At 39.4% G+C, this 16,368-nt stretch overlaps 1 protein-coding gene across 1 annotated transcript in view; it reads left to right on the top strand.

Moving 5' to 3' along the window:
* Positions 1-16,368, top strand: part of GTF2B (general transcription factor IIB) — a 31,584-nt gene that overhangs the window by 4,560 nt on the left and 10,656 nt on the right. The window contains exon 3 of the mRNA XM_075067781.1: positions 14,212-14,345. Coding sequence (XP_074923882.1) covers positions 14,212-14,345 — 134 coding nt within the window. The remainder of the gene's footprint in view (positions 1-14,211; positions 14,346-16,368) is intronic.

Here is a 16,368-nt window from a genome sequence, read left to right as displayed (position 1 = left end):
CTACTGAGGGGATGGAAGTTTTGCCGTGGCACTAATTGACGACATCTGCGTCTTCAAGCCAACCTGGAGGACATGTGTCCCAGGTTACACAAGTCCTGGACCGAATCCGGGAGGGGGGTTAACCGTAAAGGAACTGAGAATGAGGTGGGATGGCGGAAGTATCTTACCTGGGCCATCGGGTGGGAAGCGGCTGCCTGAAGCCGGAACAGCCAAGGTGCGGGTGATCAGAGACTGGCCTGCTCCCAAACCAAAGAAGCAGGTCCAGCCTTTATTGGGATGGCGGGTACTGATCGAGAGTTCGTGCCCCACTTTAGCGCCGTAGCGCGGCCCCATCACTGAACTGTCAAAAAGGGGAAGCCAGACAAGGTGATCTGGACCGAGCATCAGAGGCTTTCGGGCGCGTGAAGGAGGCTCTGGTCAGGGCCGCATTCTGGCGAACCAGATTTGACAAACCTTTATGGTGTTCACCGACGCCTCAGACACGGACGGGGGCGGTGTTAATGCAGGAGGATGAAAGGGAGAGACACCCATCGTGTACCTGAGCAGAAGCTGCTACTCCGGGAGCAAAACTAGCGTGGCACGAGAAGGAACCTGGCCATGGTGTGGGCCTTAAGAGCTAGAGCCATATCTCTTTGGGCGACACTTCACCGTGTACACCGATCACTCTCCCCTGACCTGGCTGCACCAGATGAAAGGAGCCAACGGCCAAGCTTGCTGAGGTGGAGCCTGCTCCTGCAGGACTATGACATGGAGTGGTCCATGTGAAGGGAGTGTCAACTGATAGCGGACGCGTTTGTCCCGGAGAGGGGGCCCTGACTTCCCCAGGTCACTGGCAGAGTGACCCCTCAGTTCACAGTTGTTGACGGTCCGAAGGGGGGAGAGGTGTGATGGAATAGGGCTGTCTGCTGGGGAATGGGAGGCAGGGGATGTTTTTAGGTGACGGACAGGTGCTGGGGCTGTAACCCGACTCGGCAGGGGGGAGGGGGGAGCACCTGGGCGGAGGAGGGACAAAGGTTCGGGCGGAGGAGGAAGGCAGGGACAGTTTGGGTTTGGGGCTGTGGGCGGAATTCAGGGTCTTCTAGCTGGGATCTCACAGGACCTGAACCCCAGAAGGACTCATTGAGGGGTCCTCTGACTGTGCCTGCAAGCTCTGCTGTAACCTGTGTTTCCTTGTTGTCCAATAACCTTCTGTTTTACTGGTGGATAAAAGTCACTGAGGGTCCCAGGAAGGGGGCAGGGCTGGAACCCCCAGACTCCGTGACAGAGGTCTCTTCCAACCCTAATATTCTATGATTCTCAGTTTTAAATGTCATCAGTCACTTTCACTGAATTTTGTGTGAATAGAAATGTTCTGTATATATCTTTATCATTCATTACTCTCTAATTTTTTGATGTCCCTCCTTATATCTCTCTTCCATAAGGCAAATGGTACCATTCTTTTCCATCTCTCTTCATATGATTTTTTTCTATGCCTTTAATCACTTCCTTAGCCTGTCTCTGAACCCCTGTATTTCAGCTATATCCTTCTTGAGAAAGTGACCAGAAGAACACTATTCCAAGAGAGGGCATACAACTGACCTATACGATGGCATTCAATTTTCTATATTCTTATCCCATTCTTTTAGCATCATAACATTATTTTTTTTTACTGCTGTCACACATTGAGTTAAAGATCTTCCTTAATAGTGCCAAAATCTCTTTCCAGAATAACTAAATCAGAAATAATGCTTTAAGAGAAGTGTTGTAAACAAGACCTATTATACACTCTTCTAATGAAAAGCAAACAGATTTTAATTCTCTATTAAATTACTGTGGAAATTCTGTTTTAAGTCCACTGTATATTAACTGATCTACACACCCTTTTAAAACTTCTTTAATGCCTGCATACCCAAATAAACAATGTCATTTTCATTAAATGGGTCTAGCTGAAGTATTGTTAATTCTGAAGGTTTGGATGTAATTCTTAGCTAACTTGATGTTGAACATGTTGAACATCTAATGTTCCTTTTTTAAATATGCCATTTGCCTTCTGGTTTGTAGCCTAATAAGTAGTATTTCCAAGTCTGTGTGAATTTATATACAAGGTTGAATAATGTATGAACCAGGCTGAAGCTGTTTCTTGGATTATTCTAAGCAAAATCATGAAATACTATCTTAGTGGTGTAACCTTAGTTATAGGTTGATGGCATCCATTTGTGTGTCTGTAGGAAAAAGGATGAGTGCAGCTGACATCAGTTTCACAGATAAGTGCAGCAACTGTAAGGCCTGGTCTACACTATGCGTTTAAACCGATTTTTAGCAGCGTTAAACTGATTTAATGCTGTACCCATCCGCACTACGAGGCCCTTTATATTGATATAAGGGCTCTTTAAATTGATTTCTGTACTCTTCCCCCAACGAGAGGAGTAGCGCTAAAATCGGTATTACCATATCGGATTAGGGTTAATGTGGCTGCAAATTAATGGTATTGGCCTCCGGGCAGTATCCCACAATGCACCACTGTGACCGCTCTGGACAGCAATCTGAACTCGGATGCTGTGGCCAGGTAGACAGGAAAAGCCCCGCAAAGTTTTGAATTTCATTTCCTGTTTGCCCAGCATGGAGCTCTGATCAGCACGGGTGGCGATGCAGTCCCAAATCCAAAAAGAGCTCCAGCATGGACCGTATGGGAGATGCTGGATCTGATTGCTGTATGGGGAGACAGATCTGTTCTATCAGAGCTCCATTACAGAAGACGAAATGCCAAAGCGTTTGAAAAAAATCTCTAGGCTACACAGTGCTGCATAACGGAAAGCCAAAGAATCAAATGGATGCTCATGGAGAGAGGGATTACTGAGGACTCCAGCTATCCCACAGTCTTCAGCAGTCTCCAAAAAATATTTACATTCTTGGCTGAGCTCCCAATGCGTGTAGGTTCAAACACATTGTCCAGTGTGGTTCAGGGTATAGCTTGACAATTTACTCCCTCCCCCCACGTGAAAGAAAAGGGAAGGAAATCGTTACTTCACTTCTTTCAATGTCACCCTATGTCTACTGAACGCTGCTGATAGACGCGATGCTGTGGCAGTGAAGAGCAGTATCCACTCCTCTCCCCTCCCCAGTGGCAGACTGGGGCCGTAGGGACTGCTAGCCGTCCTTGTCATTCAGCCGTGAGTGCTCCTGGCTGCTCTAGGTGAGGCTGGCCAGGGGGCCGACCTGGGTAAAATAGGAATGATTCCTGGTCATTCCAGTAGATGGTACGAACGGCTGGTACTGTCCTCATCTAGCAACTGGGGGCTGAGCTCCATCACCCCCTCCCTTTCTTTCCTGTGTAAGAAAGATTCTGTACTAGCCTGGACTATCACAGCGCGTGATGCTGGGCTCCTCTCCCGCAGGCTTAATGTCTGCTGGACTGTTGAAGCAGCGCGAGGCTGCCTTCCCCCGCCCTTTTATCTCTTATCTAACAAGTCATTGTTTCTTATTCCTGCATTCTTTATAACTTCATGACACAATGGGGGGGACACTGCCACGGTAGCCCAGGGAGGTTGGGGAGGAGGAAGCAAACGGTGGGGTTGTTGCAGGGGGAACCCCTGTGAATGCATGCAGGTCGTCATTTCTGTGATCTGACATGGAGCAGCTGTGTTCTCTGATACACTGGTTCTCTAGTACAACTGCCCATATTCTAGGAGACTGCTCTATTTTTGGACACAACATAGAAGGACGGAATGACCGGGAGTCATTCCCATTTTGTCTTTGCTCCCCCGGCCGACCTCAGCCAGAGGGCACCCATGATAGCAGCAGACAGTACATAACGACCAGATAACCATCATTCTCATTGCCAATTTACAATGGCAGCAGACGGTACAGAACGACTGATAACCGCCTGCTGTCATGCGAAAGCAGTGAATGCTCTATGAGTGCTGCGTATCACCTCTGTCAGCGCATCAGTAGCATACTGGTGACATATTTAAAAAAAAAGCTGATGGCTTCATGGTTGACGTGCTATGGTGTCTGCAGCGCAATCCAGGGAACAAGGGCACAAAATGATTGCTGTCGTTCCTTTCCCAGAGGGAAGAATGAGTGACGCATTTACCCAGACCACCCGCGACAATGATTTTTGCCCCATCAGGCACTGAGATTTCACCCAGAATCCAAGGAGGCGGGGGACTGTGGGAACTATGGGAATAGCTACCCAAGTGCAACGCTCCAGAAATCGATGCTAGCTTGGACCATAGCGCACACCATCAAATAATGTGCTTAGTGTGGGCCGCGTGCACTCGACTTTATACAATCTGTTTTACAAAACCGGTTTCTGTAAAATCGGAATAATCCCGTAGTGTAGACGTACCCTATGTTTCAAATTTATCAGAAGTAAATATTGAAAGCCCATTTCTTGGATTTGCCCTTTTGTTTCAGATTAGTGAGATGTTTGCTTTTGAGATTCAGTTTGGCCTGTGTTCATTTTAAATTAACAGCTTTGATTATTTCTTTGTAATTCTAAAGCAGAGGGTTCTCAAACTTCATTGCACTGTGATCCCTTTCTAACAACAAAAATTACTTCATAACCCCGAGGGGGGGACCGAAGCCTGAGCCTGCCCAAGCCCTGCTGCCCTGGGTAGAAGGGCCAAAGCCTGAGCCCACACTGTTCTGGGTAGGGGGATCAAATCTGAAGCTCAAGGACTTCAGCCCCAGGCAGGGGGCCTGCAGCATGAGTCCTGCTGCCCTGGGCTGAAGCCCTAAGGCTTTAGCTTTGACCATGGGTAGTGGGGCTCAGGCTTCAGCCCTGGAAGTCTAAGCCAGCTGTGGTGACACCATTCAAAGGAGGTCCATAACCCACAGTTGGAGAACTGCTGTTCTAAAGCAACAAGGCTAAGATGAGGAAGTTTTCTCCCTCCTCCTCATCACACCCTTCTAGATACCTGAAAATTGCTATCATGTCCTCTCTTGGTCTTCTCTTTCCAAACTAAACAAACCCAGTTCTTTCAGCCTTCCTTCATAGGTCATGTTCTCTAGACCTTTAATCATTCTTGTTGCTCTTCTCTGGACCCTCTCCAATTTCTTCACTTCTCTTGTAATGTATGTTCATTGTATGTGTATAATACCATATGAAAAATCTGTTCCACTTTAAAGGTTTCCTAGTCAAAACTGTAAACATCTAAAATTTGAAATGCCAAATCTTAAATTTTACTTACTGGTGATGGAGAATTGTGCATTAGTGATAACATTCTATGAGTCGATAGCTTTTTAACCAAAGCTTTTCCCTGCTTTCTTTCAAAGTTTCCTAGTCTAAGCCCTTAACAAAGGAAGTGTTCCTTGTCAAAAGTGTCATTGAAAACTTAATATCTGCATCTGTTACAGAACTGTACATTAATTATGAAGAATGCTAATACACCTCTACCCCTTTATAATGCCACCCGATATAACACGAATTCGGATATAACGCGTTAAAGCAGTGCTCTGGGGGGGCGGGGCTGCGTGCTCCAGTGGATCAAATCAAGTTCGATATAACACGGTTTCACCTATAACTCAGTAAGATTTTTTGGCTCCCGAGGACAGCGTTATATTGAGGTAGAGGTGTATTTCTAAACATACTGAACAAAGTTAACCTTTGCATGAACATGGGGTCATTAACTTATGTAGGATGTGTGAATAGGAGGCCTGTTTGTTAGGCACTTCGGTTGACATTTCAAAAACGTTTGTTTTTAAGTTTTATTTAAGTAAAAGACGCGTTTTCTTCAACTTTTTTTTAAAAAAGTCTGAACAAGTATAGAACATGAGTGCTAAACAATTGTTTTGAATCAAAATGACATGTGAGATGGAGGAAATAAGGTGTATAGCTGAACCCTGGATAGACCACTGGCAGTGGGGAAAAGACTCTCTATAACCTTGTTCTTTAATTAAAACTTACCCTCTACAGTTTATTATTTTTGAAGACTTTTGCCTGAGAGTGAAGCATGAGGACACCTTTCCAACTTACTCCCTCCTGAAGGAACTGAAGAGTCTGAGAGCTTGACATGCTTTTATGACTCAAACAGCTCAGGATAGATAAAAATCAAGAGTTTTCAAATATGGGATTTTTTATTTAAATTAAAAAAACTTTAAGTACACTTTGTGTTTAAAAATATACCTATTTAAATAAAATTTGAAATTAGGACAAATTATGTTGAAGCCTAAATTTACTATAATCTGTTAACTTTTGTATTTAAATTTTAAATAATACAAATTTGTGGCCAAAGTGTTTGAGTCAAACCACAGAACTGGTGGAAGTCACTGGTAAAGCACCTGGGACCATTTTAAAGTGCTAAACCAGCTATTGACAGCAATAGCCTCTTCTGCAGATGTAGAGAGAATATTTCTTTATTTCATTCAGTTTAATGACTAGATCATTAAAGCTGAGAAAATGATTGGGAGTTGAAAAGTCAGGAAAGCTTGTTTTTCTTTTTCTAATATGACTGAAAGCTAGGTGAGAGAATCAGATCAGCTGGCTCTAAAATCGTGAAAGTCAGGCGATCAGGCACAGTCAATTGAATTCACTAACTAAAGGTAATACTTCCAGCACACTTAAGAGTTTTTATTTCTTTATTTTTATTTAAGTAATGTTTTTACACACTTTTAATTGAATTCCAAATTGCTACCAAATAGATCTTGATACAAATCCCAAATAAAAGTGAATCATCTGTTAAATAAGAAATGCATCACTCACTGTTTTCTAACATAATTGTGTGGTGTGTTTTTTTTTGTTTTTTTTAAAAAGAGCTAAATTACATAATTACTTAAATGTGTCTATATAGATATAGCATCTTGTCCTGGTTAGTAAAAGGTATCCAGTTTAGTGTAAAAGCTATATTTAGTTGCAGACCAACATTCTTCTTTGTTGGTAACCATTAAAACATCAGCCTTTCTTTAGAAAAATAAAGTACAAATTCAAAATGTGATTAAAATCAACTATCTAAATTAAGATTTCCTACTTGATTTTAATAATTAAAATCTGATAAATTGCTTGTATTTAAACCATTCCATTCTTAAACAGTTTGTTTGGAGTCAAGTAGTAGGTTAGTGTTTCATAGTGAGCCAGTACACCTTACTTGTTTCAGCAAATGTGTTCCTATCAAGTCAGTAAGGAATGGTCAATTTAACTGGTGGTACTTAATATTAAAGTGAGTGTTCTTCCATTTAAGATATCAAGTGAACTATTTCAGTCTTACTAGACTTAAACCACCAGAAAAAAGACCCTCCCCCCCCCCAAAAGGGGGGGGTGGTATGAGCTCTCCAGTTCTACCTGAATCTAAGCTTTTTGAGTGGTTGTAGTGATGTTTACTCTTCAAAGTGGGATTCTGGTCTAATTTAGCATAAACAGAAGTAGATATATTTCATATACGTATGACGTGCTTGTACTTGGTCTAAAAGTATTTTAGGATTGAATGTGTAAAATTGCATTTTTTTTTGAGGTAATCATGTTGAATACTTGGAATCACTGACATTTCTAATAGATCTTTCATACAGGATTGTTAGTTACCTGTTGGTAGAGCCTCTAAGAGGGACTGCCATTTAGCATATTTTTCTCAAAAGGAGTACTGTCATGGAAAAGATTTCCAGAATATTGATGTGTTCAGAAGTCACTGATTGGTTTTCATTCCGTTTTTTGCTCAATGCTGCAAGATCACGGCTCTTAAAAACAGAAATAATTTAAATGATCACTAGATGGCAGCACATTCCTTAATTAACTATAGGAACAAAATTAACTTTAATTGAATTTTAAAATGCTTCTGTACTGTATTTACAGTGCTCTTGTAAAATACAAATTTCACTGATAATAGCACATATTTAAGAGTAAAGTGCTGAAGTCTATAAGGTGTACTTTCTTTTTGATGCAAATTTATAGCTTCCCTTAAAGCACATCAAGAGTGAAAATGCACCTAAAAACAAATTGCAGTATTTCCACAAGGGGAAACTTTAGAGACTATTTCAAGGTGCAATATGACTAGTAAACTGTGAATCTGTTACTTTAGGTTCTAATTTTAATCCTGTTGATCTTTATTTTGCTTAAGCATCTCCAGCTTAAGCTATGCTTTCTTTGTATTACAAATAAGATGATAACCCATTTTTCAAATGGAAAACAAGTCAATAAACATGCATACCGTTTCACATAAGGTATTATAAATGGTAGTGTACATTACTATAAAGTAGTTAAGTGTTCCTTTAAGATGTATAATTGCAGATAAAATGTTCTCAACACTAAAATTTTGTTGCTACAGAAATATTTCCTTCATTGAGAAGTCATGTTTACTATCAGTTTTTTGTAAGTCTACAGTACATACTGTTTGTGACAATTAGACATTTCTTAAACAAATCCTAAAAAGAAAAATGTGAAGTGGCATTTTAATTTTGGATGCTGACTTGAGTAGAATGCCGGATTCCTGTAGTGTTTCCTCCACTGCATTTGTCAGTTGTGGAAAAAGGCAAATGTTAGTCTGTTTTCAGTTTTTGAATTCTACTAAATGAGCTTTTCAGGTTGGGTAACCTAAAATCAAAGTGGAGTTCACTGTCTGAATTTATTTGTCTAATTAACTTCAACGTTTGGGCAATATTTTTAAAAAGCAGCTGCATACCAGAAGAGCTGTTTACAGAATGGAGAGAGAAATTTTCAGGCAAAATGTATTCATTTGTCCTGTAAGATACTTCATTAAATTAGTTTAGTGGCTTTCCTTGAACGGCTCCTATCTGAGGATTTCCAAAAAGGGGAGAGAGTACTTAGATTTACTTGTCTTCCCGACGAAAGTTAAATGGAGTGCCTAACAACACTGCCTCCAGCTGATGTTACAGTAGTATGTATTAACCAGTTTTGGGATTCTGCATAAAATGGGAGACTTGAAAATAGAGAAGGAAATGTATACCTTCCCCTGTATTGTACATACTCTTCAACTACTTATGATAGTTGCAGTAAATAGTTGTAACCCATTTAAATCATCACTATGCAGAAACTTAAAAATAAATTTCAAGATTTCAAAAGTGCTGACTCACTATTTCCAAAACAATGACTGGTATTGATGCTTGTAATGAAGTGCCATGCTTCCAAACAAGGAAATCCTTTTGGTAGGATTAGACCTAGGAATTTCAGCTCAGTATTTGGATGCATGCCTCAGCCAGGAAAATTCAGTTCTAAATTCTGTTGCTTTTCACAGTGGGTTTTTTAATATACAACTTGTATTAAAACTTTGAAGTTATCAGCTTTTATCATTTATTCAAGGGCCACACTTAATTTTGTGGGCCTAAATCTCATCAGATTTTTAAAACAGTAGCTTTGTTCATTTAAAAAAATTAATTTTTTTAGCGACTTGTTGCAGTTAAATTGGTAATTAGCTACTTGTAAGAGTACATACTTTTCTTGCTAATGTAAAATGTAAGGAATATTTGCATACTGCATCTAAATACATATACCACCTTCTATTCAGTGGTTGTTCTAGTTAACCCTTTTTTACTATATTGGCATAGTAATGTTGGTCTTCTATTTGTAATATTTTGTGAAAGTAGGCAGTGAGCTGATGACTTTTTTCATTAACACAGGAATGGCTCATAACTCACAAGAGGCAGATCTTTGAGTCGTTTAGGTCAGTCCCATTTGTGTGGAAAATTATTACATCATTGCCCTGTACTCAGTGTTCTATTTATACCATGCCAATACTTCTAAGTACATTTTGCTTTTTTTAGATGCAGTAAACAGTATTTGGGGAGGTTGTCTTGAAGAGAAGTTATTACTAGGCCATAAAAGGAGCACTACTTAAATATTTACAGAGTTCAGGAGCATGCTGTCTGCTAATTTGAGTTGGGGGGTGTCATGGTATAATTCCCCACCCTGAACCTTACCATCCAAAAGATGGGGTACCAGCATGAATTCCTCTAAGCTTAATTACCAGCTTAGAACCTGTAGCGCTGCCACCAACCAGGAATTCCAGTGCCTGGTACACGCTGGTCCCCCCAAAACCTTGCCCGCGGACTCCCAAGACCCAGGGTCTTAACACAAGGAAAGTAAACCCTTTCCCCCACCGTTGCCTCTCCCAGGCTTCTCCTCCCTGGATTACCCTGGGAGATCACTGTGATTCAGACTCCTGAATCTAAAAACAGAGGAACAATTCACTTCCCCTCCTTCTCTTTCCCCCTCCTCAGACTCTCCCTGAGAGAGAAAGTTCGCTAACAACAGAGAATTAAAACCTCTCTTTCCCCTTGCCTCCTTTCTCATCCACAAATTCCCTGGTGATCCAGACACAGTCCTCTGCGGGTCTCACCAGATAAAAATAAAAAAATCATGGCTTCTTAAACAAGAAAACTTTAATAAAGAGAGACAAAAATATTACTTGTTATCTTTGTAAAATTTATAGATCCGTAGTTAGGTACAGGGTTTTTCAGCTATTAGACACTGGGAATACCCTCCCACCTAAGTTACAAGTACAAATTTGACACCCTTCCTGCGAAATGCACTATGCAAAAAAAAACAAACATAAAGCCTTCCCTAACCTGCCTTAGCTACCTAGTGTTACTATTTAAACTTATAAGAGCCTGTATCGAGAAGAGATTGGAAGAACCTGGGTGTGCATATGTCTGGTCACTCTCAAGAACCCAGAGAGACAACCACCAAAAACTTAACAGCACACACACAAACTTTCCTCCCTCCCTCAAGATTTGAAAGTATTCTGTCCCCTGATTGGTCCTCTGGTCAGGTGACAGCCAGGCTTACTGAACTTTTTAACCCTTTACAGTTAAAAGAGATATAAAGTACTTCTGTTCTATTAACTCCTACTATCTGTTTATGACAGGAGGGAAGATGTGAGTAGTAGAAAGGATGGATATCTGCTTTCCTTGCACCATACATGCTATATTTTCTTAATCTTCTACCTCTATGCTTTTAAATGCAGTTCTGGTTCATGCTGATGTTTTTATATTCTTTGGTTTGTGTCAAAGCAATTAAGCATCCAGGGTGGATTTGATTTAAATCACTAGTCAGGAAGACTTGATTTAATCATGGATTTCTTCATAAAAGTGCATTCTTATTGGTTGTTATAAACTTAATACATGTTCTTCACAACTCAGATGTAGGTTTCATTTTTAGAAGGCATACACTCACTATACATTTTTAAAGTGGTTTAATCTGAAAAGTTTTCAAAATAATTTTGCAGCTATATCAGAAAATGAATGATTGGTTATTTCATTTACTAAAGGTAATTGAAGCAGATCTTTATTAGTTCACCTCCCAATGACTTATCTCCAGTTTAACAGGTTAATCACTAATATTTGGAGGATTTTCTTCCTATGCTGTATTAGGAAGAGAACATCGCCAGACAGACATTTTCAAATTGTTTTGTTTAACTAAAAAACATTGTATATTCTGGATTTTTTCTCTTCAACAGCAAACATAATAGTTTAACAAAACAAGCATGTGATTTTTTGAATAGTTAAATATTCAGGTTTTTTAAAAATCAGGTTTGTTTTTTGTTAAAATTGTTTAAAATATTAAACAAAACACAAATTAAATCAACTGTCAGCCAGGTCAACATGAGAAAACTTAAAATATTGGCTTCTGCAGCTAACTCAGTTGTCTTCACCTTAATTTTCCTGTTTGTTCATAATCTGGAAAAGAAAAACAAGCTTTTCTGCTTTTTCAGGTCCCAAACAGTTTCTCAATTTGGAATGAATTAGTCCAAAGGAAGAAAAATATTCTTTCTACACCGGCTGAAGAAGCTACTGCTGTTAAAAGTGAGATTATCACTTCAACAGTCTCTGAATCCAGTTGCTTAAGTGACTTCCACCAGTTCACTGGTGTGAATTTCTTTTAAAACATAATCAGCAAACATTTATTTCTTGAATGGTTCTTATTCCCAAACTGGGTGTCTCTTATGGCCTGCTGCCATTATAGGTTTTCCCTTCTAGAGAGAGAATGGTATGGTAGATCTTAAATCAATGAAGGCTACACTCAGAAAGACACCAAGATTTCTGGAATATGCTGCTCAAACAGTTTCATTTTGTTTCTGTCTGTCCTTCCCTTCTCACATTTATCTATTCTGCTCCCAACCGTCTTCTGTTCATTGAACTTTTTGAAACTTCACACTTTTAGAGAGGACAATAGGGTTGAGGTCTATTATTTCTCACCCCTCTATACATTTATTTAGTTAAAAACATTTTTGCTGTTAACAAGCATGTTCTCTGGAGACAAATCCACAGTTTGAGAACTGCAAAACTAAGCATCTCTGATGGTATCTTCTAGACTAGTCCCATTGGGTAGATAGAAAGATTGTTTAGGTCAATCTATACAGAAGCCCCTGGAACCTGATAAAATTGGGCCCCTAATCCATGAACTATTGGAACTCATTTACAAAACTTTTCTTAAACATTACGTGAATATATTGTCGTACTATAAAATTAGAATTTATAATCCCTATTTCATGATGAGATATCTTTGAGCTATAATGATAGGGTTTTTTTTCCCCCTCAAAGCATTTGATCAAAACTGATTGGATTTTTATTTAATTTTTTTTTAAATCATTGATTTTTATCCACCCTGTAAAGTATCAAGGTGATGCATAGGTATGAATATAGTTCAGACAGACACCTGTTGGGTTGAACAGCTAAATAGGCTTATGCTATGTTGGTAAGGGAGATATTTCACTAATAATATTCAATGTTATCTGAAGAGATTTTTGTCTCAAGTTGATTAGCTTAATGAACTTCAGACATGCTCCTCATGGTCTTCATGAAGAAAACGTAGCCTTTACAGGTTTTTTTCTATGAATTTTGCAGTTGGGCCTGTATCCATTATTCTTAACACAGTTCTTCTAAAAGGTCTTTCTGAGGGAAGTTTATGCTTTATAACTTGGCAAACTATTACCTCCTCAAAGTACCAATGTCTTTCTTGCTATTAGTTGCTTATGGTTATCACCATTATATTTGGATCCTTACCGAATGACACAATAATTACATTTCCTTATGCTAGTCTTTCTTACAAGGCTGCTTTTGAGGGTCTGAGCACTGTTCATCAGGAGTAAAAATCAGACTCCAGTTTATACTAATCAGATTTCCATAATGGAAATGTATCATGCAGTCACTCTAATTATAGTCTAGATAATACTTAGCACTGCCTCAGTGCAGGGGACTGAACTAGATGACCTGTAGAGTTCCCTTCCATTCCCACAGTTCAATTCTATTCTGATTTTTGCAGACATTCCCTTGGCTTGGACATTAAAATTATTCGGAAGGACACTTCTAGAATCTTACCTCAGATTTAGGTATTCGCATTAGTGTTATTGCATTGTAGTTTTTTTTCTAAACTTAAAAAAATAAACTGAGAACTGGGCTACTTCCCAGGTCTTACTGGGCTATATGTAATGAATTTCTCCTTTTCTTCTATGCTGGTGTTTTCAAATATAGTTGGGTGATAACTAGTCCAGGAGGAGATTGGGACAGACAATGGAGTGGAGCAATAGGGGTGGGAAAAGCTGTCATGGAGGGATAACCACACTGTTCCTAAGACCATTACCATTTGTTCCCTTAACATGAGGCAGGTATAGAAACACACGAGTGTATCTGAAGCAGACAGTCCAGTCATAGAACATGAGTTTAGCTCTTTCTTCTTAGTCTGAATTAACAGTGATAACTTATGCCTTAAGTGTTATGCATGCATAAATATTCACATACACATCCTGTGATGCTGCCAGATGTAATATTAAGCAGGGTTAGACTGGGTCAGGACTAAGGTGGGAGAATACTAAGGAAAATAATTGATGCTGCAAGAAGTGGTGGTGATGGTCTAGTTAGGTGACACACTTCCTTTCAAGTTAGTATTCAATCAATGCCTTAGAAAGCCCACAGGGGGCAATAGGCTCCTTGAGCAGCCGCCTTGAAACTAAGGTTTTAATTCCTTTTGGTCATTAAAAATTCCATGGCACTCTGTAAGAGTAGGAAAGTTAACCCTGTGTATTCTGGTTAAATTCCTACATAGCTAATTACATTCTCTCTGCAGTTTCAGTTGCACTTTTTTACTTCCTGCCCCCTCTTGTGTTTTGCAGAGTTAAATAGCTACTGCATACTATCCCAGAAGTGACTGTTCAAGTGGTGGATGACATGATCCCTAGTTATAGCTGATACCTCAGAGGGCTGCAATCTGCATAGTGAGGCTTAAAGTTTGCAAAATACTTTGAGGTAATGTGTTATAATAATGCAAATTGTTACTTTTTATGAATTCAGGTGACCGAGTCATAGATGTAGGGTCAGAGTGGAGAACTTTCAGCAATGATAAAGCAACAAAAGACCCATCTCGAGTTGGAGACACCCAGAACCCTCTCTTGAGTGATGGGGATTTGACTACAATGATTGGCAAGGTAACATTTTAAAATACAAATGTTTAACATGTTTAATAAAATATTACGTTAAGGGCATATTTATATGGCAACAGGAAACCTACGCAGAGAATTGAATGCCATAAAAAAAAAAGTTTGGTATAAACTGAATTCATCACAATAATTACTTGTTATGGTCCAGATTTGGCAGTCTCCCCATCTTTGTGTAGGGAGGGGTTGTAAAAAGAAATACTCGACTAATCAAACCTTCTAGATAAGAAGTAAAGCTCATTGATAGTGTTGTGGGGCTACTTACGTTGCTTTTCCATTGCTGCTGCTAAGGTAAATGCAGTTACACAGCAGTCATTTTTCTATCCCTAAGGAATCATACATAGATTTAGAATTGCAGAATTTTTCACATTTGGAATATACCAGAAAAACCTGAAAATACTTAAGAGGCATCAGTTAAAATTCTGTATTCAAACTAGGCTGTTACATGAGAAATTTTGTATCAAATATAATATTCAAGATAATGAGAGAGAACTGCATGCATGTCCATCAGGAATGCTATCTAACTGTTCTTTTGGAATAACAGAATTAAAAATACAAATTTGGAATTCTTTCCTAGTTCCTGAATGTTCCAACCGCGTTTATTTGTAGGGTACATTATTTCTGACTGGCTTAATGTACGGTTACCCTGCTGCATTGTACACGTGTAGGGTTGTAAAACTAGTCAGATGGAAATTTAGTACCAGTTTGACAAAGTGGTTTGACCCATGTAGGAGTTTGCTATTTGTTTTGATACTGTAAACAAAAATCTTTAATACTTCATGCCCTGAAGTGCATTTTGCACTGTGAAATCCCATTTTATACGGTGAAAGGTTTCCCACATAGTTAGTGCTGGTTGACCTTCCCACTAAAATCAGCGATCCATCTTCCTCCAGCACACTGAATACATTTCATGAGCTCCTAACCAAAACAATTAAAATTTCAGTTCAGGATTGTGTTTTGAAAAATAAAACTTAACAATGTGATAGGTGAGCCTGACTTGTTAGGGAAGGTGTTCCATACCAGGTTTAACTGGGGGAAATAGTCTTTCATTTTTGATCGATGGACAATTGTGATTATCATCACTAAAAAGGAAATCTAACTTGCAATGATACAGTGAAAACTAAGAACTTCTGTAACTAAAGCTAGGTATTCCTTCATTAGTGACTACAAAATCTGCGTCCAGTAGAGAAAGTTAATTATGGGATCTTGTCACAGGAGAGGTGTTTTACAACGGTCAGATCAATGCTAGAGAACCAAGAGCCTCTGGGATGAGGGGTGGTTGGTCCACGTTTCTCCTGTGTGGCTCATAATAGAAAATAATCCTGCACTGAGTCTGAAGTTTCCTCAGATGTTTGAGTGGCAGTGGTTTCTCAAGTTCCCTAAAAGCCTGAAACAGGAGGTAATCAAGTTTCTCCTTGCACTTGAAGATAGTTTCTATTTTTTATAATGATTTCTACCTTGTAGACAGAGAGCACTTGTATTCTCTCTGGAGTGATGAGTTCTGCCTAAGCACCCAAAGATGTCTGTGAGCAAGTTAAGTTGTTTGCTACCCACAATGAATTATTTGAAGGTGTTAGCAAGGAAAGATTGCTGATCATTCAGAAAAATCTGAATTTCTGTCCATAATTTAAAGAATTGTTAGTTCTTTACTTTGGAAGTATGAAAGGGGACTCATCACACAGACATACAGAGTCAAGAATTAATTGAATGGCCTGCAATAAAGTTAACAGCTGGTTTTCAGGCATTTGGAGGCAAGAAGAGGCAATAGGTGCAACGTTTTGTATTTGTGTAACTAAATCACTGTTGTTCCCTAACATTCTGTATCTGTCTGTGCACATTGCAATATGTCACTCCCATCAAAGGTGGAAATTGTTGAATGCTTCTTGAAATGTTCCAAATAAGTATTCTCATGTTATACATCCAGGCACAACTCTAATAAAGAGGAAGGTGCTTCCAAGAGTCATCTGACATAAGCTGTATGGTACCAGAGAGATTGGTCTACTCAAGACGAATT

This window comes from Chelonoidis abingdonii, chromosome 7, assembly GCF_003597395.2.
Source record: "Chelonoidis abingdonii isolate Lonesome George chromosome 7, CheloAbing_2.0, whole genome shotgun sequence".
Classification (NCBI taxonomy): domain Eukaryota; kingdom Metazoa; phylum Chordata; order Testudines; family Testudinidae; genus Chelonoidis; species Chelonoidis abingdonii.
Note: the sequence above shows the minus strand (reverse complement) of the source record. Positions and strands in the feature narration are given on the sequence as shown.